At 46.5% G+C, this 19,426-nt stretch overlaps 1 protein-coding gene across 4 annotated transcripts in view; it reads left to right on the forward strand.

The window, feature by feature from the left end:
• The window catches only part of TRRAP (transformation/transcription domain associated protein), a 131,279-nt gene that overhangs the window by 61,100 nt on the left and 50,753 nt on the right, over positions 1-19,426 (forward strand). For all 4 annotated transcript variants that reach the window (XM_087878567.1, XM_087878570.1, XM_087878571.1 and 1 more), the window contains exons 45-55: positions 2,138-2,263; positions 3,926-4,072; positions 6,058-6,260; positions 7,025-7,146; positions 8,928-9,141; positions 10,515-10,694; positions 11,532-11,678; positions 13,182-13,301; positions 14,733-15,020; positions 17,361-17,498; positions 18,375-18,487. In XM_087878567.1, the coding sequence (XP_087734693.1) occupies positions 2,138-2,263; positions 3,926-4,072; positions 6,058-6,260; positions 7,025-7,146; positions 8,928-9,141; positions 10,515-10,694; positions 11,532-11,678; positions 13,182-13,301; positions 14,733-15,020; positions 17,361-17,498; positions 18,375-18,487 (1,798 nt within the window). The remainder of the gene's footprint in view (positions 1-2,137; positions 2,264-3,925; positions 4,073-6,057; positions 6,261-7,024; positions 7,147-8,927; positions 9,142-10,514; positions 10,695-11,531; positions 11,679-13,181; positions 13,302-14,732; positions 15,021-17,360; positions 17,499-18,374; positions 18,488-19,426) is intronic.

Genomic DNA, 19,426 nt, shown 5'->3' on the forward strand with positions numbered 1-19,426 from the left:
ACAGCCTGATTAGCGCAAGGAAAAAAAAAATCTGCCTCCCAGCAATTTGCCTCCTTGCAGCAAACAGCAAACAGCAGAGGCCTGCGTGGCAATAGGCAATGCCAGTCACTGCAGCCTGAAACAGCTGATGGTTGAAAAGCCAATCCCAGCTTCTTGTGCTAATTAGGCTGTGCTGAATCTGAAACGGGCTGTTTGCTGCAAGGAGGTAAATTGCTGGGAGGCGGAGGCCAAAGGGTGGGGGCTGACGGGTGGGCGAGGCTACAATTGGTGTATAAGATGCACCCAAATTTTCACCGTCTTTTGGGGGGGGAAGTGCGTCTTATACGCCAAAAAATACTGTAAATTGAGTTGATTTAAATTAAGCCTTTTTGCTAGTGATTTAAATCGTGATTTAAATCACGATTTAAATCGACTTGATTTGAATCAAATCCGCCCTGTCGAAAATGGGAGACCAAAAATCAAGGGCAGAACATTTCTCTGATGTCGCCTTTCTCTGTTGTGCTTTTTGTTACGGACTTCTTTTTATTTCATTTTATTTTTTTGAAAGTTGCACTCGCATCCCCCCAATTGAAATTAAAAAAAAAAAAAAAAATTAAGCGGAACTAGGTAACCACTAGAAAATACATCATTATCCGGTGGCATAAAAACTTAATAACCTGTGGCAGTTATTACTTTGGCTCAAGAAAATGCATGTCATAAATTTAATGTCTTTTTTTTTGCAATTACCGGGGTTTTTTCCCCACCCGCTCAGCTTTGAAAGTGTCGTTTTCTCAGTTGTTGAACATGGTTGTATTAATAAGACAAGGAAGGGAAATTAGGTGTAAAGAAGGACTTTCGATAAGACGGAGAGAAGTGAATACATTCCCTTTGGCCAATTCTTACCTGGGGAGGGAGAGGCCTCATCAGTGGTGAAATCCAAATTTTTTTACTACCGGTTCTGTGGCCGTGGCTTGGTGGGTGTGGCAGGGGAAGGATACTGCAATATCCCCATTCCCTCCCCACTCCAGGGGAAGGATATTGCAAAATCTCCATTCTCACCCCATTCCTGGGGCCAGCCGGAGGTGGTATTTGCCGGTTCTCCGAACTGCTCAAAATTTCCGCTACCGGTTCTTCAGAACCTGTCAGATCACCAGGAGGCAGTGAGTTCTAGTCCCGCTTTAGCCATGCAAGCCAGTTGGGTGAGTTTGAGCCGATCACCAGGAGGCAGTGAGTTCTAGTCCCGCCTTAGCCATGCAAGTCAGCTGAGTGAGTTTGAGCCAATCACCAGGAGGCAGTGAGTTCTAGTCCCGCCTTAGCTGTGCAAGTCAGCTGGATGAGTTTGAGCCGATCACCAGGAGGCAGTGAGTTCTAGTCCCGCCTTAACCATGCAAGCCAGCTGGGTGAGTTTGAGCCAATCACCAGGAGGCAGTGAGTTCTAGTCCCGCCTTAACCATGCAAGCCAGCTGGGTGAGTTTGAGCCAATCACCAGGAGGCAGTGAGTTCTAGTCCCGCCTTAACCATGCAAGCCAGCTGGGTGAGTTTGAGCCAATCACCAGGAGGCAGTGAGTTCTAGTCCCACCTTAACCATGCAAGCGAGCTGGGTGAGTTTGAGCCAATCACCAGGAGGCAGTGAGTTCTAGTCCCGCCTTAGCCATGCTAGCCAGCTGGGTGACTTCGGACCAGTCCCTCTCTACTCAGCCCAACCCAACCCACCTCACAGGGTGGTTGTTTATTATTTATTTATTTATTTATTTATTTATTTATTTATTTATTTATTTATTTATTTATTTATTTATTTATTTTATTAATTCAATTTGTATGCCGCCCCTCTCCAAAGACTCAGGGCGGCTCACAATGCATTTAAAATCATTATAGAAAACATTTTAAAAATTATTAAAAACATTAAAACTCATTCACACCATTTATGGCCGGATCTCGCTGGATCGCATTGTTGCGGGGAACATGGTTGTGGGGAAAATGGCAGGAGGCAGATGCGCTGGGTTATGTTCTCTGCCTTGAGTTTATTTGTACAACTAATAAAAGGTGGGCTATAAATAAATAAGAGAGAAAATACACAATACACAAATACACTTGCTAAAAGTTGAACAATCCCATTCAGCATGGGAATCTCTCTCACACTCTGTCTACTCTTGTGCAGGTACTTCAAGCGTGGCCTCCAAATACGAAGAACTGGAATGCCTCTACGCGGCTGTTGGGAAGGTTATTTACGAAGGACTTACCAACTATGAAAAAGCTACCAGCGCGAACCCTTCTCAACTTTTTGGTAAGCGCTTTGATTGATCGCATCGTTACGATTGAGCACATAATCAGGAACAAAACAAAGCAAACAAAAAAAAAGGCCTGATTTCATTTATATTAATATTTGGAGAACTGTGAAGGAGAGAACTTTCTATAGTTTTTTGATTTTTCTTTTGCTGGCCATTCAAAATAGACTTAAGAATTTGCTGGAAGGGACCTCGGAGGTCTTCTAGTCCAACCCCCTGCTCAAACAGGAGACCTTCTACCATTTCAGACAAATGGATGTCCAGCCTCTTCTTAAAAATCTCTGGTGATGGAACACCCACAAGTTTTGAAGGCGAGCCGTTCCACTGATTAATTATTCTAATTGTCAGGAAATTTCTCCTAATCTCTACATTGAATCTCTCCTTGATTAGTTTCCATGGGGTCTCTCTTCCTCCTCCCCCTCTCCCCTCCCTTCAGAGCTAATAAGGTAAAGGTAAAGGTTCCCCTCGCACATATGTGCTAGTTGTTCCCAACTCTAGGGGGCGGTGCTCATCTCTGTTTCAAAGCCGAAGAGCCAGCACTGTCCGAAGACGTCTCCGTGGTCATGTGGCCGGCATGACTCAACGCCAAAGGCGCACAGAACGCTGTTCCCTTCCCACCAAAGGTGGTCCCTCTTTTTCTACTTGCATTTTTAATCTGCTTTCGAACTGCTAGGTTGGCAGAAGCTGGGACAAATCACGGGAGCTCACCCCATTACGCGGCACTAGGGATTCGAACTGCTGAACTGCCGACCTTTCGATCGACAAGCTCAGTGTCTTAACTACTGAGCCACCACGTCTCTGAGCTAATACACGGCCTTTTTTAAGTTATTGTTTCTTAGGCCCTTTTGCGGAAAGAATTACAAGTAATTGTTGACTTGCAACCATTCATTTAGTCACTGTTCAAAGTTAAAGTGAATTGATGTCTGGGAGCTGAAGTCCATAAAGTGGCCAAGGTTGGACATCTCTAATGGAAAGCTACTGTATTTTAATAAATTGTGGTTCATGCTGGCTTGGGAATTCTGGGAATTGAAGTCCCCGAGTCTAAAAATTGCTAAGGTTGGACACCTCTGATCTAAAGGTAGAAAAGAGTTGGCTGGGGAATTCTGGGAGTTGAAGTTCCTAAGTCTTAAAATGGACGAAGGTTGGATACCTCTGACGTAAAGCTATTGTATTTTAATGGCTCATGCTGGCTGGGGAATTCTGGGAACTGAAGTCCATAAATCTTAAAGTGGACATGTTTGGACACCTCTGATGTAAAGTGAGTGTATTTTAATGAGTTAGGGTTCGTGCTGGCTGGGGAATTCTGGGAGTTGAAGTCCACAGGTCTTAAAGTTGGCAAGGTTGGACACCTCTGATCTAAAGGTACAAGAGTTGGCTGGGGAATTCTAGGAATTGAAGTTCCTAATTCTTAAATTGGACGAAGGTTGGACCCCTCTGATGTAAAGTGACTGTACTTGCATGAGTTAGGGCTCATGCTGGCTGGGGAATTCTGGGAGTTGAAGTCCATAAATCTTAAAGTGGACATGTTTGGACACCTCTCATCTAACCTCTCTTATCCCTTTCAGAATAGCCTTAGTTGAGGCCAGTTCAAGGCAGACGGGTTCGATCCTGTTCTTATTCTCCCAATAACGCCCGGTTCTGTTTCCTTTATATCTTTTTAGGTACTTTAATGATCCTCAAATCTGCCTGCAGCAATAATCCGAGTTATATCGACAGGCTTATTTCGGTCTTCATGAGATCCTTGCAGAAGATGGTGAGGGAGCATTTGAACCAGCAGACTCAGTCAGGAACCGTGGAAGCCAATACAGGTAAGTAACAGATAACAGATTAACAGAGTTGGAAGGGACCTTGCAGGTCATCTAGTCCAACCCCCTGCCCAAGCATTTAACCCTACGGCATCTGTGACAGATGGCAGTCCAGTCTCTTCTTGAAAGCCTCCAGTGACAAAGCTCCCATAACTTCCAAAGGCAACTTCTGTTCCATCGGTTGATTGTTCTCAGCATCAGAAAATTTCTCCTTATTTCCAGGTTGAATCTCTCCTTGTTCAGTTTCCATCCATTGTTCCTTGTCTGGCCTTCAGGTGCTTTGGAAAATAGCTTGACCCCTTCCTCTCTGTTGCAGCCCCTCAAATACTGGAAGACTGCTATCCTGTCTCCCCTGGTCCTTCTCTTCACTAGAATAGCCATGCCCAGTTCCTGCAACCGTTCATCATACGTTTTAGCCCCCTCATCATCTGTTGAGGTTCATGCTGGAGCAATTTTGATCCTTAAAATGGAAAGTTTGGCTGGTTTTGGGGCAAGGATTTGATTTTCATAGCTATCATCTCTTGTTTTGGAAAGCTGAGAAAACTTGTTCAGGTGAACCATTCATGAAAAGAAGATTGGGCAGATCCAGAAATATCCCCTCTTATGGAGTCGATCAAGTGGCTAGTGTGATATTGTATTTGTGGCCGCTGTTGAGTGGTGGTCATTTTTTGGGAGTTTTACGTGGTGGATTCTTAATGCTGCAAGTCCCAAAGCTGCTTTTTGAAAAGGCAACTGGACTGTATTTTTCCACGAAGACGTTTCGCTTCTCATCCAAGAAGCTTCTTCAGGATGAGAAGCAAAATGTCTTCAAGAAAAAACAAAACAAAACAAAACAAAACAAAACAAAACAAAACAAAGGGAAGTCCAGTTGTTTCTTGAAAAAGCACCTTTGGGACAACCATGACCTGGATGACTGAGAATTTCTGTAGACATTAATGCTGTAAGCTGCCTGTATAAATTCCTTGAATGAATAAATAATAAAGAATTAGAATTAGAATTAGAATGGGGATGGGGATGGGGATGGGGATGGGGATGGGAATGGGAATGGGAATAGAATAGAATAGAATAGAATAGAATAGAATAGAATAGAATAGAATAGAATAGAATAGAATAGAATAGAATAATAGAATAGAATAATAGAATAGAATAATAGAATAGAATAGAATAGAAAATAGAATATACCTATACCTATACTTATACCTATACCTATACGATAAGTATGCTATACTATACTATACTATACTAATACTATACTATACTACCGTGTATCCCTGAAAATAAGACCCTGTTTTATATTTTTTTGAACCCTGAAATAAGCGCTTGGCCTTATTGCCATGCGCTCAAAAGCCCAATTGGGCTTATTATCAGGGAATGTCTTATTTTGGGGGAAACAGGGTATACTATAAGTATAAGTATAAGTATAAGTATAAGTATAAGTATAAGTATAAGTATAAGTATAAGTATACTTTATTGGCCAAGTGTGATTGGACACACAAGGAATTTGTCTTTGGTGCATATTCTCTCAGTGTACATAAAAAGACAAGATACGTTCATCAAGAATCATAAGGTACAACACTTAATGATAGTCATAGAGTACAAATAAGCAATCAAATCATACTAGGAAACAGTCAATATAAATCGTAAGGATACGAGCAACAAGGTTACAGTCATACAGCCATAAGTGGGAGGAGATGGGTGATAGGAACAATGAGAAGATTAATAGTAATAGTAATGCAGATTTAGTGAATAGTTTGACAGTGTTGAGGGAATTATTTGTTTAGCAGAGTGATGGCGTTCGGGAAAAAACTGTCCTTGTGTCTAGTTGTTTTGGTGTGCAGTGCTCTATAGCGTCGTTTTGAGGGTAGGATTCAAGGGTTCTGTACCTTCATTGTGTTAAGCCAGATTTAAGGCACTGAATCACGCCTTAAACCATGGCCTGTTGGTTGAACCACACTCAATCCTGGTTGTTATCTTGATTGTGTTTGCAGCTGGCACCAGCGAGTTGGTTATGCTGAGTTTGGACTTAGTGAAGACTCGTCTGGCTATGATGAGCATGGAGATGAGGAAGAACTTCATTCAGGGCATCCTCACCTCGCTGATTGAAAAATCGAGTGATGCCAAAATCCTGCGTGCCGTGGTCAAAATTGTGGAAGAGTGGGTCAAAAACAGCTCGTCCATGGCGGCTAACCAGGTAACCTAGCGGGAATATGGAGAGGGGAAGAATAGACTCGAACCTGGCCTTACGGTTAAGGCACCTGACTAGAAAGAGGGAGATGATGAATTATAGTTCCACCTTAGGCATGAAAGCCAGCTGGGTGACTTTGGGTGAATCACCAGGAGATGGTGAGTTCTAGTTTTGCCTTAGCCAAGAAAGCCAGCTGGGTGACTTTAGGCCAGTCACCAGGAGACAGTGAGTTCTAGTTCCGCCTTAGCCAGTATTGGTAAGGTATTAGCCAGCCAATACTGAAAGCCAGTATTGATACAGATGATATAGGTAGTCCTTGATTTACGACTGATGGCTTAGCGATTATTAAAAGTGATGAGAGACCTCCCCAGAAGAACTTACAACCTGCTTCCAAAATTTTGATGTCTCCTCTCTTTCCCCGGTATCACATAATAATAATAATTTTATTGCCATCGTACATGTATACACAGTATACCCATACAACGAAATTCACTTAACAGTGAATAAACCGCAGTGATTTGCTTAACAGCCATGAGCCAAACTGGTCATAAAACCAGGCACGACTCCCTTAGCCAACAGAATGGAAGCTCTGGTCCCAATTACGGTCGTAACTTGAGGATTAACCTGTGCGTTTGACTAAGAGATGATTTCAAGTTAAGCTAAGTTTACCGGCAGCTGTTCTTTTGCCCTCTTTGGGAAACAAAGCTGAGGAAAAAAAATGAGAAAAATGAACATTTTTTCCCCCTCTCTCTCTTCCCCCCCCCAAACAGATTCCAACGCTGCGCGAGAAGTCCATTCTGCTGGTAAAAATGATGACCTACATTGAAAAACGTTTTCCCGAGGACCTTGAATTAAACGCTCAGTTCTTAGACCTTGTTAACTACGTCTACAGGTAAATTACAGCAATTAATCAACCCCCGGCCCAGTCCCACGGTTCATAATTTGCGCCACGTGTGACCTTAAGAAGGCATCATTCATCTTTTGAAGTCAAAAGGCCTAGGGATTGGGGACAGTTGCGGCGATCAATTTTGCAGTTCCCCAAGGTTTTAGCTGGGGACGCGGTGGCTCAGTGGCTAAGAGGCTGAGCTTGTCGATCGAAAGGTCGACAGTTCAGAGGTTCGAATCCCTGGTGCCGAGTAACGGGGTGAGCTCCCGTGACTTGTCCCAGCTTCTGCCAACCTAGCAGTTCGAAAGCAGGTAAAAAATGCAAGAAGAAAAATAGGGACCACCTTTGGTGGGAAGGAAACAGCGTTCCGTGCGCCTTTGGCATTGAGTCATGCCGGCCACATGACCACGGAGACGTCTTCCGACAGTGCTGGCTCTTCGGCTTTGAAATGGAGATGAGCACTGCCCCCTAGAGTCGGGAACAACTAGCACATATGTGCGAGGGGAACCTTTTCCGGTCCCTTTTAAGGTTTTAGCTCTTGTTCCCACTGTGCCACCACGGCTTCCTTCCTTCCTTCCTTCCTTCCTTCCTTCCTTCCTTCCTTCCTTCCTTCCTTCCTTCCTTCCTTCCTTCCTTCCTTCCTTCCTTCCTTCCGAAGCAATAGCAGACTTATATACTGCTTCACAGTGCTTTTACACCCCTCTCTAAGTGGTGTAAAGAGTCAGCCTATTGCCCCCAACAATCTGGGTCTTCATTTTACCGACCTCGGAAGGATGGAATGCTGAGTCAACCTTGAGCCAGTCAGGATCGAACTCCTGGCAGTGGGCAGAGATAGCCTGCAACGCTACATTGTAACAACTGCACCACTATTTCCTTCCTTCCTTCCTTCCTTCCTTCCTTCCTTCCTTCCTTCCTTCCTTCCTTCCTTCCTTCCTTCCTTCCTTCCTTCCTTCCTTCCCAAGCAATAGCAGACTTATATACCACTTCACAGTGCTTTTACACCCCTCTCTAAGTGGTTTACAGAGTCAGCCACTTGCCCCCAACAATCTGGGTCCTTATTTTACCGACCTCGGAAGATTGAAAGGCTGAGTCAACCTTGAGCCTAGTGAGATTCGAACTGCCAAATTGCAATCAGCCCGCAGTCAGCAGAAGGAGCCTGCAGTGCTGCACTCTAACCACTGCGCCACCGAGGCTCTTAACCACATAATCGTGATTTATAACGCCTTTGCTGAGAATCCAGTTTCCTGCAAAAACGCCCCATGGGTTCATTTAATGACCGCTGTGTTCCCTTTACGACCACAGCGTTTGCTTAATGACTGCCAGAGAAATAGCTCATGAAATCCAGCCAGTCACGTGAGTGACCCCCACTTTGCGACTCTCATGACCAGGTTCCATTATGGCCATAAGTCAAGGACTTCCTGTCATGTCCAGGAAGAGCTTTCTCGTTAGCCGACTCCTACAGGTGAACTTATTCCATGTCTCTCCCCTAATTATTTTTAAACCTTTACTACCAGGAGTGGAGCGGGGTGGCTCGAGTGGTTGGAATACTGGGCAGGAAGTTAGCAAGCCCACGTTCGAGACCCAACGGCTGCCTCGGGACGGGGTTGAGCTCCTGTCCTTCCCTCCAGCTCCTCTTAGGGACATGAAAGGAGCCCCCGACTCGGCTTCCTCAGGGCAACCGTAATGTCACCGGCTAATCCTTTCAACCCGGAAGCTTCTGACACAACTGCTAAAAAACAAAACAACCAGGAGTAACTTAAATTCCTCCTCCCTTTGTTTCTTCTTAGGGATGAAAACCTTTCGGGGAGCGAGCTGACCGCCAAGCTCGAGCCAGCCTTTCTCTCTGGCCTCCGATGCACCCAGCCTCTCATCAGGGCTAAATTTTTCGAGGTCTTCGACAGCTCCATGAAGCGACGGGTCTACGAGCGGCTACTGTATATCACCTGTTCCCAAAACTGGGAAGCCATGGGGAACCATTTCTGGATCAAGCAGTGCATCGAGGTGAGGATACAAAGAGGCAGGGGTGAAATGTAAAATTTGTTACTACCGGTTCTGTGGACATGGCTTGGTGGGGTGGGGGTGGAGTAATGTGACAGTGGGCGTGGCCAACTTTAAAAAAAAAAAACCTTTTCAAAGCATTTTTTCTAATGCTTTGAAAAGCCTCCGGCGATCAGGCAACTCAGCTGGGTGTTGTGGCCCCGCCCTCTGAGCCTGTCCCATCGGAGGAAGAAAGCTCCAAGCATGAGGAAGAGGAGTCAGCCAGGCCTCCCTCTCCAGGCCCCTCCCCTCTGGCACTGTCTCAGGTGCCGGCCGAGGGAGAGGAGATTAGCCGGGAGGCAGGTGTCTCGGATGAGAGTGAGGGAGAGACATCATTCCTGGACGCACGCCTCCGAAGGCGTGATAAACGATTGCAGCAGCTCAGGAGGCGTGCTAGGGATTAGAACTGAGTCATTGGACCACACCCCAGAGACTATATAATAGAGGGTGGTGGCCAGTGATCCCTGTGACGAACGAAAGTAAACCTTGGATAGTCACTAAAGCCTCGTCCGAAACTGCTGAGAGGAATAATAATTCTGTTGGACTCTTGTACGCTGAGTATATTATCTTTCTGTCTCTGTGGAAATAAAAGCACTTGGCAGACGGTGTGTATATCGCTGCCAAGTTGGAGATAAAGACCTGGGTGTGTGCCAAGTGCTTCCTTAACCCTTGGCTGGCTGAGTTTGTGTGTGTGTGTGGACGGGGACAGATCACTGGGATCGTCAGAGAGGCTCTTTTAAAAATGCCTCTCTGCCGATCAGGCAACTCAGCTGGGATCCTCAGAGACTTTTCAAAGCATTTTTTTTAACCACCTCTTCGGCCAAGAGGTTGCAGGAAAAAAAATGCTTTGAAAAGCCTCTGACGATCCCAGCTGAGCCGCGTGATCATCAGAATTGCCTGGTTTAGCGAACAGAAGGACTAGGGGTGACATGATAGCAGCCTTCCAATATCTCAGGGGCTGCCCCAAAGAAGGGAGGAGGGCCAACATATTCTCCAAAGCATCTGAAGGTAGTACAAGAAGCAACGGATGGAAACTAATCAAGGAGAGAAGCAACTTAGAGCAAAGTAGAAATTTCCTAACGGTGAGAACAATTAGCCGGTGGAACTGCTTGCCTCTAGAAGTTGTGAATGGTCCAACACTGGAGGTTTTGAAGAAGAAATTGGACAACCATTTGAAATGGCCTACAGGGTGGACTAGAAGACCTCCAAGGTCCCTTCCAACTCTTTATTATTTGTCGTTGGATCGGGGTTTGGGCACCCCTGGTCTAAAGCAGTTAACTATGTCTACGGGTTGTGTCTCCAACCTCTGTCTCATTTTTGTTTCAAATCCCTTCCAGCTCCTGCTGGCGGTTTGTGAAAGAAACACAACGATTGGCACCAGCTGCCAAGGAGCAACGCTTCCCTCCATCACCAATGTGATCAACTTGGCAGATAGTCACGACCGGGCCGCGTTCGCCATGGTGACTCACATCAAGCAGGAGCCTCACGAGCGAGAAAACAGCGAATCCAAAGAAGAGGTAAAGTTTTATTTCATTTCTCCCCAACGTTACCAGTACTGTCAGCATTTTCCCCCAAAAAATTGCCCTGTTGGCTGAGAGTTGTAATTAAGGCGACTGCATTTGTAGAATTGGTGTTACAGGAAGTCCTTGGCGTACAACCGCTTGTTTAGTGACCGAAGTTACAACGGCACTGAGAGAAGGGGCGTCTGGCCGTTTTTCACACTTAACGACGGATGCCGCCTCCCCACCGTCGCCTGATCCAAATTCAAACGCTTGGCAACTGGCATGTACTTATGCCGGTTGCAGTTTCCCAGGATCATGTGATCCTCTTTTGCGACCCTCTGACGATCAGAGTTAATGGGGAAGCCAGATTCACTTAACAACCGGCTTAACTGATTTATCAACTGCAGTGATTCACTTAACAACGGCGGCAAGAAAGGTCGTAAAATGGAGCAAAACTCACTTAACAACTGGCTTAGCAACGGAACCATATGGTCATTCGCACCATCCCACGGTCACATGACTGCATTTTATGATGGTTTCCCCCCTCCCCAAAACTGACATTTACTTCCATTTTTTGGCAAAAACTGCGCCCATTGTGAACCATGGGTTTGCTTAATGACGGCGGCCTTTGCTTAACGACGGCGGCGATTGTTAAATGACCATAGCAGTCCCTTAGTGATCGCCCCACAAAACAAAGGCCATAAAATTGACTGTCACGAGTTACGACCACGATGGGCATGTTTTATCACGGTCATAACTCGAGGTTTTCCGGTATTCCTGTACACTGCTTACATTGGTGTTACGTGAACATGTCTGGTTGCAAAACTCTGGCCTTCTCCCCTTTACAAACAGGATGTCGAGATAGACATCGAACTGGCTCCCGGAGATCAGACGAGCACCCCGAAAACCAAAGAACTCTCCGAAAAGGACATTGGGAACCAGTTGCACATGTTAACCAATCGCCACGACAAATTCCTGGACTCTCTGCGCGAAGTGAAGGTGAGTTGATGCTCCCCCTGGAATTCCACAGCTGCCTGTTGTAACCAAGGCCCAAGTAGGTGTTATCAGACGCAGTCAGTTCTAAACAAACCGATTTTATTAGAACAGCTGAGAATGAACTCTCATTCTCAGCGTAGTCCAAACTAAATTAAAGCAAATTCTTCATAACACAATTCTTCAGCCTTATCACCAACCTTGGTCTACTTTGGCAACCTGCCAAAGGTTTTTTCTTGGCAAAAGTTCAGAAGCAGGAGACGCCGACAAGAGAGAAGTGCAGCAAGACAAGAAACAAATCTATCAACGTTGTTTTCCGACAAAGAGCCCAAGAGCCGTTGCTGCTCTTTTAAGCCTTATGGGAGGGGCCAATCATCTCTTGGCCTTACTCCTGAGTCGTCCTTTTTGCTTCAGCTGCTCTTGCCTTCTGGCAGCTCTTCTCATGCATGCACTAGGAACAGGCTCCTCCTGTTCCTCTGCCTCTCTGCTGTCAGCCTCTGGAGGCTCCGGAGTCCGCGCATCACTCCCCAATGGCCCTGGCCCCATCTCTGCCTCTGATGCAGAGACCTCATCCAGGCCTTCCCCAGCCTCCAGGACTGGCCCATGTTCTTCCTCAGCCTCCTCACTGTCTGACTCTGCAGGCTGCCGGCGGACCATAACAGGGTCCTTTGAAGCATCGGCGCCTATTCTGTGGTGCTCGCGCTACTAAAACCCCTTTGGGTGGGAGAGAAGTTGCGTTGCAGGTCATTCATTAGGGTGTCTCTCATAGCATGTTGGGGTTGTAACCATCCCCCAGTTGGTCTGCTGGGTTATTATAGCAACAACTCTTAGACTTATATTCCGCTTCACAGTGCTTTGAATCCGTCTGTCATTGGTTTACAATGTTAGCACATTGTCCCCGACAATCTGGACCCTCGTTTTACCCACCTCGGAAAGATGGAAGGCTGAGTCAAGCTTGAGCCGGTCAGGATCGAACTGCTGACAGTGGGCAGAGATAGCCTGCAATACTGCATTCTAACCACTGCGCCACCATGGCTTCCTTCTTTCCCGCTTGCTTGCCTGCTTTCCTTCCTTAGCTATAGCAGACTTATATACCGCTTCACAGTGCTTTACAGCCCTCTCTAAGCTGTTTACAGAGTCAGCCTATTGTCCCCCAACAATCTGGGTCCTCATTTTACCGACCTCAGAAGGATGGAAGGCTGAGTCAACTTTGAGCCGGTCAGGATCGAACTCCTGGCAGCGGGCAGAGTCAGCCTGAAATTCTGCATTCTAACCACTGCGCCACCACGCAGGATGAGATCTCTGGGTTGCTGGTCTCTCATAGCCTTTCCTAGCTCCACGCGCCCCATCCAGATGTGTGGCCTTGGGTAGTTGTAGTAAACCCGCAGGCTTCGGGTTGTAGTTTTAGGGATGGCTTCTCCCTCCTTCGTTCTTTCTTCATTCTGGTGGGGTAAATCAGCTTTTGTCTTCTTCATCATTGAGTATGACTAACCAGCAGTTTTGTTCCAGACGGGAGCCCTGCTAAGTGCCTTCGTTCAGCTTTGTCACATTTCCACTCCTTTGGCTGAAAAAACTTGGATCCAGCTGTTTTCCAGATTGTGGAAAATCCTTTCAGACAGACAGCAGCATGTGAGTGTCGTTTTGGGGGGAAAAAAAACGGTCATGAAAACTGGTGAAATATTTTGGTTTCTTTCTTTCTTTCTTTCTTTCTTTCTTTCTTTCTTTCTTTCTTTCTTTCTTTCTTTCTTTCTTTCATCCTTCCTTCCTTCCTTCCCCCCTCTCTCTTTTTCTTTCTCTTTCTTTCTTTCTTTCTCTTTTTCTCTTTCTTTCTCTTTTCCTTCCTTCCTTCTTTCCTTCCTTCCTTCCCCTCTCTCTCTTTTTCTCTTTTTCTCTTTTTCTCTCTTTTCCTTCCTTCCTTTCTTCCTTCCTTCCTTCCCCCCTCTCTCTTTTTCTTTCTCTTTCTTTCTTTCTTTCTTTCTTTCTCTTTTTCTCTTTCTTTCTTTTCCTTCCTTCCTTCTTTCCTTCCTTCCTTCCCCTCTCTCTCTTTTTCTCTTTTTCTTTTTTCTCTCTTTTCCTTCCTTCCTTCCTTCCTTCCTTCCTTCCTTCCTTCCTTCCTTCCTTCCTTCCTTCCTTCCTTCCTTCCTTCCCCCCTCTCTGTTTCTCTTTCTTTCTCTTTGTCATTCTCTTTCTCTTCTCTCTCTCTCTTTTTCTTTTTTCTCTTTTCCTTCCTTCCTTCCTTCCTTCCTTCCTTTTCCTTCCTTCCTTCCTTCCTTCCTTCCTTCCTTCCTTCCTTCCTTCCTTCCTTCCTTCCTTCCCCCCTCTCTGTTTCTCTTTCTTTCTCTTTCTCATTCTCTTTCTCTTCTCTCTCTCTCTCTCTTTTTTCCTTCCTTCCTTCCTTTCCCTCTCCCTACCTCCCTCTCCCTCCCTCTTTCCCTCTCCCCTCCTTCTCCCTCTTTCCCTCTCTTCCTCTCCTCTTTCTCCTCCTCTCTCTCTTCCCCTCCTTCTCCCTCTCCGAGTTGTCATTTGCAAAGAAAAAAAATAAAATAAAATAAAGGCCCTTCTCCAAGACCAGGAAAGGATTCGGGCTTCAGATGCTATGATTTGCATGAAAGGAACAACATGTTCGCGGGGTGATCGACCGATCGATCCGATGTGGACGCCGCCAGTTCCACGTAGCCTATTGGGGCCAGGCAGAGATAATGCCCTTGATCGATCACGTTTGATCAGTTTGCTGAGTCCAAACGATTTGACACAGGCAGCTGAAAGGGAAACGCAAATGCATTTCTTTCAATGGCCAGAGCCGCATTCTGAATAGTGTAAGAGGCGCCGTCCTGCACTTTAGCCCTTTTTTCCTCTTGAGAAAAACCGTTTCGGAGTTTTAATGCTCTTCCGGGAGGGATCCAGAGGCAATTTCAACCTCAACGAGGCTCGTCTCTCCGATCCCAAAAGAGCAGCTTTTGGCAACCTCCCCGCTGAGAGCATAATTACTGCTCGCGATGCCAATTTTGCCCTTGGAATAATGGCCGGTTTCCCACCCCCCCCCCCTTTTTTTTTTTTTAGGCTCTTGCAGGGGAAATCAGCCCGTTCTTGTGCAGCGGAAGCCACCAGGTGCAGCGCGACTGCCAGCCGAGCGCCTTGAACTGCTTCGTGGAAGCCATGTCCCAGTGCGTGCCCCCCACCCCCATCAGGCCCTGCGTGCTGAAGTACCTGGGGAAGACCCACAACCTCTGGTTCCGCTCCACCCTCATGCTGGAACACCAGGCCTTCGAAAAGGGGCTCAGCCTGCAGATCAAACCCAAACAGACCACGGAGTTTTACGAGCAGGAGAGCATCACTTTGCCCCAACAGGTAGAGCTTCCCCCCCCCCCCCCGATTTGGGTTTTCTGTGCTGGAAGTCGGTGGGCATCTGTGCCTACGCCAGGGGGTCAGCAACCTGCGGCTCTGGAGCCGCATGTGGCTCTTTCACCCCTCTGCTGCGGCTCCCTGTCGCTCAAAATACGTGTCACAATCGCCAATGTGCGACACCTGCCGGCACACGATTTATTGAGCTTTTCGACTCGCGGTAGGCCAACCATGGATAAATCCAAGAAAAGAAAAGTTTCAGAAGAAAACAGAATGTTTAATTCAACTACACATGCTAGTTTTGTGGCCGCTCAGGAAATAGTCAGGCATGGGTTTGAGTTTGAGTTTTATTAAATTTGTATACCGCCCTACTCCCGAAGGACTCAGGGCGGTGAACAGGCACAGGATAAAATACAGAAATACAAAAGTTAAAAACAATTTAAAACCAAATTAAATAATATTGGCCCACGACAATTAAAATCCCAATAAATTTAAAACAAATTAAAATTTCAATTTAAAATTTAAAAGAAAGGGGAGAAAAATTAGGCCAGGCCGGCTTGCTGGAATAAAAGGGTCTTAAGAGCACGGTGGAAAGTGCGCAGATCCGGGATCCTCCGTATCTCCGGGGGGAGCTCGTTCCAGATAGTGGGTGCCCCCACAGAGAAGGCCCTCCCCCTGGGGGCCGCCAGTCGACACTGCTTGGCTGACGGCACCCGGAGGAGACCCTCTCTGTGAGAGCGTACCGGCCGGTGGGAGGCTATTTGTGGTAGTAGGTGGTCCCGTAAATAACCAGGTCCTAAGCCATGGGAAGGTTTCTGTGACTCCCGGTGTTTTCTTTTCTTTGGGAAATGGGTCCAAATGGCTCTTTGAGTGTTTAAAGTTGCAGACTCCTGGCCTAGGCAAAGAAATTACCCAGCAAGGATAGAAAACCTGAGTAGGGGACAGATCAGGGGTGATATTGACTTACCTTCACTACTGGTTCGCAAATGTGAGCGCGCGTGACACCTTTGGATATGCACAGGACCTTCTGCGCATACGCAGAGTGTCAAAAATGGGACATGACGACGTCCGGATAGGCGGAGCCTCCCGCAGCCACCGCTACCGGTTTCCCCAAACTGGATAGAACCGGCTGAATACGACCACTGGGACAGATGTGAAGCCAGTGGAGCTGCGCAGTGTTTAGAATGAGAGCCGTTTTGGTCCCAAAGGTAACTTTTGCGTCCCCGTCATAATGGTCGCAATACGAGGCAGTCGCTCAGTGAGGGCCGCCTGAATGCCGCTTCAAAGTCATTTGCAGTTGATGTGACTGGTTAGATCTGGATAAATAAATAAATACGTTCCTTAATGCTGCCACACCCTTATGTCTGGATGTTTGAACTTTGTAAGGACCTTAGGGAGGGAGGGAGAGTGGGAGGGAGGGAGGGAAGGAAGGAGGGAGGAAGGAAGGCTGTCTTTGAAAAGGAAGGAAGAAAAAAGAAGACTGATTTTGAAGAGGAAGTGAAGGAAGGAGAATGAGAGGAAGGAAGACGGATTTTGAAGAGGAAGGGAGAGATGGAAGCAAGGAAGAAAGGAATAGAAGAAGGAAGAAAGGAAGTAAAGAGGAAGGAAGACAGATTTTGAAGAGGAAGGAAGGAAGGGAGAGAGGGAAGAAAGGAAGAAAGGAAGTAAAGAGGAAGGAAGACTGTTTTTGAAAAGGAAGAAAGAAAAAGGAAGGAAGACAGATTTTGAAGAGGAAGGAAGACAGAAGGAAGCCAGGAAGAAAGCAATGGAGGGAGGAAGAAAGGAAGGCGAGAGGAAGGAAGACTGTTTTTGAAAAGGAAGAAAGAAAAAGGAAGGAAGACTGATTTTGAAGAGGAAGTGAAGGAAGGAGAATGAGAAGAAGGAAGATGGATTTTGAAGAGGAACGAAGGAAGGGACAGAAGGAAGCCAGGAAGGAAGCAATGGAGGGAAGAAGAAAGGAAGGCGAGAGGAAGGAAGACTGTTTTTGAAAAGGAAGGAAGAAAAAGGAAGGAAGACAGATTTTGAAGAAGAAGTGAAGGAAGGAGAATGAGAAGAAGGAAGACGGATTTTGAAGAGGAAGGAAGGAAGGGAGAGAGGGAAGCCAGGAAGAAAGGAATAGAGGGAGGAAGAACGGAAGGCGAGAGGAAGGAAGACTGTTTTTGAAAAGGAAGGAAGAAGAGAAAAAGGAAACTGATTTTGAAGAGGGAGGGAGAGAAAGGTAGAAGGGAGGAAAGGAAGGGAGGGAGGGAGAGAAGGGTACCTTGATGGGTTGACCCAACTTAATCATCAACCCGTCCCTATTGATCTTAGGTTGCCTTTTGTCTTTTTCCTTCCCCCCACCCCCAGGAAATCCTCGACTCGCTGGCAGAATTGTATTGCTTGCTACAAGAAGAGGACATGTGGGCCGGATTGTGGCAGAAACGGTGCAAGTTTCCAGAGACGGCCACCGCCATTGCCTACGAACAGCACGGCTTCTTCGAGCAGGTTGTGTGTGTGTGTGTGTGTGTGTGTGTGTGTGTGTGTGTGTGTGTTTAACCAGGCCCTCACCTCCCGTCTTATCGGGTGAAAAACAAGACCCGAAAAGTCTCCTGGGAGCGAAAACGGGTCGTGGGGGGGGGAAGCGCCCCCCATGCTCCATTTTGGGCCTAGGAGGCCTCCCTGCACTTACCTGGGACCCAAAATGGGGCGCGTGGGGACTCCTGGAAGGGGTGGGGCCAGCCAGCAGTTCAACTACCGGTTCACCCGAACCGGCTGAATCCCATCACAGGTTGTAAGTGTGAAACACGGTGCTAAGTCACTTTTTTAAGTGACATTGAAGAGTCACTAAACAAACTATTATAAGAGCCGAGGTGGCGCAGTGCTTAGGGTGGAGTACTGCAGCTACTTCAGCTGACTGCTAGTTCAGCAGATCAGCGGATCAAATCTCACCAGGCTCAAGGTTGACTCAGCCTTCCATCCTTCCGAGGTGGGTAAAATGAGGACCCAGATTGTTGGGGGGCAATATGCTATTTAGTATACTGTCTTTGGTGTAAGCCGCCCAGAGTCCTCGGAGAGAGGGCGGCGTAGAAATATGAATAATAAAAAATAAAATAAATAAAATAAGTGGAAACCCGTCCGTAGATCAGAGGGATATCGTCCGGTGGGAAAAACCAGGCCCACACTGTGAAGGTTCCATTAAACGGATTTAATCGCTAAAAGCCCTTCCACAGGAATTTTCTCAACCAACCGCAGAGAAAACTGCTAAAGAAGTTAGCTAAGGTTCATCGGAATTCAAGGGAAAAGTTGGTTAGTTCGCTTGCGTTTGCTTTTCTTTCGTTCTGGATCTCCGGAGAAACTGAACGGTTTCCTTTCCTTTCAAAGGCTCAGGAAACCTACGAAAAAGCCATGGAGAAAGCTAAGAAGGAACACGAACGGAACAATGCTTCTCCAGCTATTTTTCCTGAATATCAGCTCTGGGAAGATCACTGGATTCGGTACGTCGATTAAATCTGATTGCTGCTCTTTTATCTCTCTCTCTCTCTCTCTCTCTCTCTCTCTCTCTCTCTCTCTCTCTCTCTCTCTCTCTCTCTCTCTCTCCCTCCCTCCCTCCCTCTCCCTCTCCCTCTCCCTCTCTCTCTCTCTCTCTCTCTCCCTCTCTCCCTCTCTCTCTCTCTCCCTCTCTCCCTCTCTCTCTCTCTCTCTTTCTCTCTATATATTTTTTTTTTTTAATTTGATTTATATGCCGCCCTTCTCCGAAGACTCAGGGCGGCTTACAATGTGCTCAGCAATAGCCTTCATCCTTTTGTATATTTATACAAAGTCAGCTTATTGCCCCCACAAACTGGGTCCTCATTTCACCTACCTTAGAAAGGATGGAAGGCTGAGTCAACCTTGAGCCTTGGCGAGATTCGAACCCTGCAGTAATTGCAGGCAGCTGGTCTTAATAACCAGCTTAATAACAGGGTGCCTTAAACCCTAGTACTACCAAGGCATACATATACATATACATATACATATACATATACATATACATATACATATACATATACATATACATATACATATACATATACATATACATATACATATATATATATATATTTTAAAGGATGTTGTTATGAACGTTTGGGCCTCTGGAGACCCAGAAGGAGATATATGAGGGTTAACCTAAATTTCAGGGAAAAAAAAAAATATTCTAGAAACCCGCAGACTTTGTTCCGTTCCCCGAGGGCCTGTGCCTGCTTTCGGCTTCGCAGAGACGTTCCTTGCTTTTTATACTTGAGTGGATTTCCCAAGAAAATATTTCATTCCACATGAAAGTTGCGATCAGAGAGAGAGAGAGGGAGAGAGAGGGAGGGAGGGAGAGAGAGAGAGAGGGAGGGAGAGAGAGAGAGGGAGGGAGGGAGAGAGAGAGAGGGAGGGAGAGAGAGAGA

Source organism: Pantherophis guttatus, chromosome 14 (assembly GCF_059756535.1).
Source record: "Pantherophis guttatus breed Tessera chromosome 14, ASM5975653v1, whole genome shotgun sequence".
Classification (NCBI taxonomy): Eukaryota; Metazoa; Chordata; class Lepidosauria; order Squamata; family Colubridae; genus Pantherophis; species Pantherophis guttatus.